The sequence below is a fragment of the Hetaerina americana genome, unplaced genomic scaffold (genome assembly GCF_022747635.1).
Source record: "Hetaerina americana unplaced genomic scaffold, ioHetAmer1.1.p SCAF_30, whole genome shotgun sequence".
Lineage (NCBI taxonomy): Eukaryota > Metazoa > Arthropoda > Insecta > Odonata > Calopterygidae > Hetaerina > Hetaerina americana.
Genome location: NW_027286875.1, coordinates 3,727,929 through 3,734,622, shown reverse-complemented (window position 1 = coordinate 3,734,622; position 6,694 = coordinate 3,727,929). Strand labels below are relative to the sequence as shown.

Here is a 6,694-nt window from a genome sequence, read left to right as displayed (position 1 = left end):
ATGTTACCGGGAATCCCTCTAGTTAGATCCGGGGGGGATCGGGATGATGCGGTGGCTAAAGTACAGGCTTCCCACCAAGAGGTCCCGGGTTTAAATCCTGAACACAACAAATATTTTGCAGTGGTATCCCGGTTCCTCCTCGAGGTGCTTTGTGGAGAGCACTTTGAGTGATTACGACGTACGTCGGATGGGACGTTAAACTGCGGACCCCTTGGCGTCTTTCGACAAGAGTAGGCTAATGCCGACACTGGGTTTCTCTCTACCCTTCCTTTCCTATCCACCCCTAATGGCACAAATGACCTTAGCTGTCGGTCGCCTCCCATTATACTACTACTACTAGTTTGCCCGGGTATATGACTCGTAGCCAAACGCTATGACCACTACGCTACCATATCCCAAAAATAAACACAGGTTACCCGATTCTTTTAAGCGATGGCTCATCCAAAGAAAATATAACTATAGGGTACAACAACTACCGTTGCAAATATAGTGCCAAAGCAGGATATGGTTAACTTATTCACTTCATTCATAATTGAATTCAAACAAATCAATAAAATTAAATTGAAAACCCTGTTCACCCATCACCTCTTCCCCACCTCTCTTAATGTACCCAGAAGTATGCGTTGATGCCTTCCTTAACACCTTCGATAAATGGCCTAGAGGAATACTTCATCAAAAACTTTAAGACCATATACAAAACACAGAAGCCTTCAATGCATACAACGCAACGTAATTATTTATTCAATACATAAACTTAAGTACAGTAGAGGAGGAAGGGTCCACTATCCCAAATCTAACACTCTATATTATGCATTTGCCATAATTTATGGTTCTTAACCACGTAATCGAAGGGGACTTCTCAAAAATGAACTCCTTCCCACGATTCCTAGGATTGTATTATTGAATTATAAACGAATCTTCCCATGTTTACATTCCGGTATGAGTGACAGAAGAGCCCGAATGAATTACCATAGATGTGCAGCACCGGAAATGGCCCGGTTAAAATTTTATCGCAGCTGCTGAACTGACCTAACTTCATTAATTTCACCTGGAACGATGCTCGCATGTGCCAACTAAGCTTTTCATCGGAAACCTCGAATCCACCATTTTTTTCCCGAAGGCGACTCGCAACCCAATTTCACCCTTTTCGTGGCGGGTACAGGGGGGGAAAGGGGGAAGCGCCGGGGGTGCGAGAGGGCCCACAATAGTAAATGGGTACGGGAAGGGGGAACTAGAGTGACGGCTAACGCATTGTTAGATAACATCCCCTCCCTCCTTCCCACCCCCGACAAGATATTACCCCTCCGCGCACCCCCTCCCGACCCCCTGCGTCCTTCCCCGCGCCGCCGCAGTCCGCCCCCTTTTTTCCTCCCACCCTCATTCCCGCGACCACTCTCCACACACCACCACCACCTCTCCCCCCCCTCGGCACCCACTCCCTTTTATAAAATCCCTTTGCGGAGGGAGTCTTCCGCTCTCACTCGCCCGTTCACTTCAGACTGTCACCAGCTTTGCTTCCGAATGGACGCTCTAGCGCGGAAGCGCACGCTCTTCCGACACGTGGTCTCCGCCGCGATCGTCGCCGCTATTCTGCAAGGTAAGGATCGCCACGGGGACGGGCTTCTACCTCCACCCCTTCTCCCCTATACGGCGAACCCTTCCCCAATCCATTTCCTTTTGTTTTTGTTCCCGCCGCCGCGGCCCGTGGGAAAAATGCTCGTAGGTGCCGCAACAATTGAGAGTGTGAGCTCGTACGAAAAGAAATACTATATACCCCATGCATTTCTCCGTTGAACGGAAACTATTGCGGCTTGCCATCATTTTCCCGAGCCGCAGAAAACCTTAACCTTAATTTGACACTGAAAAGTCGGGATATCTGCTAAGTATATAAACGAAGGCTCCAATAAAAACATCACAAAATGTTCTGTTCTTATTTCAGTTTGTTTTTTTTTCGTCCATTTCCTTTTGTAGGTAGACCAAAGCCTTTATTTCTCCTTTCCAATTTGTAATGATTATCATGAACGCGAGATGCATAAGTACTCTGCTCACAGGTGACACGCCAAGCCGAGCTGATATGAATATAAAACGTACATAATACAGTCGTGAATTTACACCGAAAATTAACATAAACCTTATGATTCAATATTAAAAATCGTACTCTACCCTCAGAGCGAAGATTCAGTAATTAACTTTCTTCATATTGTATCACCAATGCTTTTTAAATCCCGGCTGGTATTATTTAAATTATCTTTTTCCAACATAGTTTACCATAATCCTGTGCATTTTGAATAAAACATGACGAAATGGCTTCGTCAAGCTCTTCTGCTTCTTCCCTTGAGTACTACCGGGGCAAGTCTAGGGTGGAGACTATGAGGACCATGGCTCCCCCTTTAAGGGAACATATTTGGCAAAATAAAGTTTAAAATAAATATTAAGTAGAATAGAAACTAATATGATAAACGTGCAGTCTCCCGAACATAAAACTTTCTGCTGCAAAATGCTTAACGGTCTCTATGTTAATGCGATCAATGTAAAAATTTTTCAACTTTCTTTCTATGAAAAAGTCAATAAAATTACTTTTGTCTGCATACAAAAAAACCCCTTCTCCCACCCTTCGAGGTTTTCTAGATGTGCAATTTTAGTTCACATAGTTCAAGGGAATTAGCACCAAAACGCGAAAGTACGATTGCGCGTAATTTATTATTCATGGCAATTTCATGGAGATACAACGTATTAATTATTTCCGTGTTTTTCATGACACGGAACTGTTATAACTTTGCTTTAGTCTGCATCTTTGGCTTTATTTTGTGAGATAATAGAAACAGCTAACAAATGCATCAACCCAAAAGAGAAAATGAAGCGTTTTTATGCCGACACTACGAATGAGGGCGGCAGATGCAAGGGCGGCGGTTTTCCGGCCGTCGGGGACGAAACCACAAGAGAACATTTCTTGGGACCACACCAGGAATGATGGGTGCCTTGCTATCACGCGTACTCGCTTAGATACGGCAATTTTGCCGTATTTGTACGAGTAAAGTTCATCGTACGTACGAAATACTTATTTTTGTCGCCTTTAGCGTAGATACGATTAGAGGTTTTCGAATGTCTCCTCAAAATTTAACGATGTTTTTAACCTGTCGTTACCGAATTAAGAGTTGGATAAAGAAATACCAATACTATCATCAGAACTAGTGAATTCCTCCACCGCGGAACGCGTGATCTTTAATTAAAGGTGTTTTAATGTGTGGCTAAACTAACAATTATAAATCTATCTTTCGCTTTTTGCGGGGTTAAATCAATACCTTTGTTCATATTTATTTTAGGCTCAACTAGACTATGGAATCAGACCTAACAAGGATAGACGTATACACAGATATTTGGTGGATAGTCCCTAGTAGAACGAGACGAAACTAAAAATCACTCTTAAGTTATTACTCACAACTATTGGTACAAGCGTATTTTTGGGGCGATCGCAAACATATTTTTCGGAGCGATTAATTGTTGCAATACATGTATTTTAGCGTCGGTGGTTTTACTAGCTACCGTTTGTCTAAATCTTAGCCAGACCAATTAGGCATACGGCATTCAAGGTTAACTTCAAGACGCTTTTTATAAATTCTGTCTCTGATATTTTTGAAAGTTAGCACTAGTGGACACAGACAAAAACGCACAAAAAAACAAAAGAAACTCACTATGTTTCGAATTTTCGGTGGTCCAAGCCACCTTTCTCAAGGAAGAGAAGGACATAACTGAGGGAAATACGGGGACTGGAACGATTGGTTATGTGTGTATATATATATATATATATATATACATATATATATATATATATATATATATATATATATATATATAATATATGTACCAGGCGTCGAGAGAAATATCGTAAAAAGAAAGATACCAGTGCTTTAAACACACAAACAAAACAAAGACTCTTGCGTCTCCCTATGTCAGACGCACTCCTCGCTTTCAGGTGATGCTGAGTGTTTTCATGTTTATTAACTCTAAGAACCACTTAATTCCCCTCTATGCCAATCTATTAAAGACTTTCCTGATAAAAATGGGGAGAGACAAAAAATATCTTGCTCAATCAACCCAATGCATTGAAATAGATGGTATAGTCCATGTGTTTACCTTTTTAATTTTGAAGAATTTCCTTCGAGATAAGGAAGTGATATGATGCGTATCAAATACTGTGAGATATTAATTTAAAAGCATAAATTTATCCTTTAGAGATACATAAAATTGGGCGTCTTTCATATGCTCTATTATCTAGGATTTCATGGATATAATTCATTTGTAGAAACTTTTTCGAGTAAGACCACGTTAGACATACATTCACTAAGTTTTCCCGCCTGTGACATCTACGTCTTCGGGTTTTACTTAATCAGTCACATCTGACCAGAATACGACGACAGTACAGCTCGAGGAATGTAACCATTTGTTTTTTTGTGGCGATATCCGAAATATATTTTTCTTAATCATCCATTGGCATTTTAGATGAAAATGAAGTTAATAGATTTTTCATAATCCGTAATGCCAGAGTGTAACTTAACGTTAATTTAGGGAAATATTCAAAACAACTCAATGCTTTCATTCGATATCAAATTGTTTCGTACTCCAGAAAAAGGAGTAGATTAGTGGAGAGTGGAAAGGGTGGATCTGATTGATATATGTCTGTAATTATAAGATGCCATCATGAATATTCCAAGAAAAATGTGGCATGAATTCGCGGAAAAGAGAAAGATTTAAACACTTTACTTTGTAGTAGTAGTAGTAGTAGTTTTGAGGGGAGGCGACCGACAGCTAAGGTCATTTGCGCCATAGGGGATGGATAGGAAAGGATGAAGGGTGGAGAGAAACCCGGCGTCGGCATTAGCCTACTCTTTACGAAAGGCGCCAAGGGGTCCGCAGTTTAACGTCCCATCCGACGGACGGCGTACTCACTCAAAGTGCCCTCCACAAAGCACCTCAAGTAGGGATCGAGATACCTCTGAAAAATATTCAACACCGCCGGGATTTGAACCCGCGCCCTCATGGTGGGAAGCCAGTACGTTAGCCCCCGCACCATCTCGATCCCCACTTTACTTTGTGTAACCACATATGCGCAATTCTCAAGGAATCGCCTCCACTTAAATCCTGCTTCAAAGCTAATGATAGCATATGCAATGAAAAGTAATGACTACAAGGATATTACGTCACTGCACTCAGAAAGGTTTATCTTCACTCAATAGCAAGGCTTTCATGATTATGCACAAAGTGATAGGTAGTCTTCAATCTGACTTTCCACACCAAAAATACGTTCTTGGACAGGAAAATAGAAAAGCAAATGCCAAGAAAGTAATTAGGTACTGGCATTTTCATCAGTTTAAAAAAAAAAAAAAATCTAGTGTATTTTGGTCAGCGAAGAGTATGACGCTATTTGCACCACTATAAACAGACTTGTTCTATTTTCTCAGCGTCGGAATTGTAGAAAATTCACAATAGACCACATAATATTTCTAACTAATGAAACTAAAATCATCAACACTCACAAAATAAGATGCAGCGCAACAAGTCATTCTGGCCGGCTACAAATATGTACAGGGATTAACGATTGGATGAAGTCCTTAAGGTACTGGGATATAAAATTCTGCTCTCATATGAGCATTCAACGGATAATTTGAACGTAATAGTCAACAATTTCTTTCTCCACCCCGTTAACTAAAAAATTTCATTGAAATATTAAAAACATCATTCGCACTATTAGCAAGCACATCGTTAACATTTATATGTTGAATTGAAATAAGGAAATATTCCCGGGACCAAAAGCCCGTATTTAAGTGTTTAATTTAATTTGCAAGGAAATATTTGGCGCAAGAAGCCAATACGCTCTACAAAATCCAAAACTCCATCCCCATTTTGCAGAGTTCAACATTTTTACCAACGAGAATGTCTACCGGATGTGGATCAGACTGTATAATAGACTTGACGATATGAAGAAAACAGTTCAGGCAGTCAGTCGTCCGTTTCTGACTGGGCCTGGTCCCTGGCGCAACACTGCGTCATGCGTGATTCAACTAATCAGTTCCCATAATGTTTTTAGCATCTGGTAGCTCAACTTAGTTTAAAAAAAAAAAAATCTCCGAAACCTGAGAATACATTGCAACATACATAATACGTGCATACTTTTACGCTCATCAATATCACGGCATAACACGAACCCGAAACGGAATTCTAACCCATCATTTTAGAGCTGAACTTAAGGATCTTTCGTCCTTCCGAGTAATTCGAGCAACTTTTTCGCACCTTTCTGATCTCTTTAGGTACGTTCTGATTCGATATCCGTCTGCGAATTAAATTAAATCATGTCCAATGATTTGCCTAAAGGACAAGCAACTGCATGATGCAGAACCTAATAAAATTCCATTTTGTTTCACTTATTATTGTTCCGTTAGGTAGCATTAAATCGAAACATAAGCGAAGAAACACATTTTAAAATTTAAATTCTAGGTATATTTCTTCCCATAACATTACAACATATACTCTTCTTCCAAGGAGACAGAATGTAAAGGTCCATTCATATCATATGGGATACTAACTTGGGACAAAAATAGCATAAAATCAAGTCGTTTTCTTCAAATGGTTATTAATCGCAACGAATAACCCCCACAAAAAAGGTAGTATGGCCAATAGAAATCCCTCATTTGACTTC

The 6,694-nt window shown here is 40.2% G+C and overlaps 1 protein-coding gene across 2 annotated transcripts in view; it reads left to right on the top strand.

The window, feature by feature from the left end:
- The first annotated feature begins 1,488 nt into the window (after window positions 1-1,488).
- Window positions 1,489-6,694, top strand: part of LOC139691181 (carbonic anhydrase 2-like) — a 55,915-nt gene continuing 50,709 nt past the window's right edge. For both annotated transcript variants that reach the window (XM_071588907.1, XM_071588906.1), the window contains exon 1: window positions 1,489-1,597. In XM_071588907.1, coding sequence (XP_071445008.1) covers window positions 1,522-1,597 — 76 coding nt within the window. In that variant the 5' untranslated portion in view covers window positions 1,489-1,521. The remainder of the gene's footprint in view (window positions 1,598-6,694) is intronic.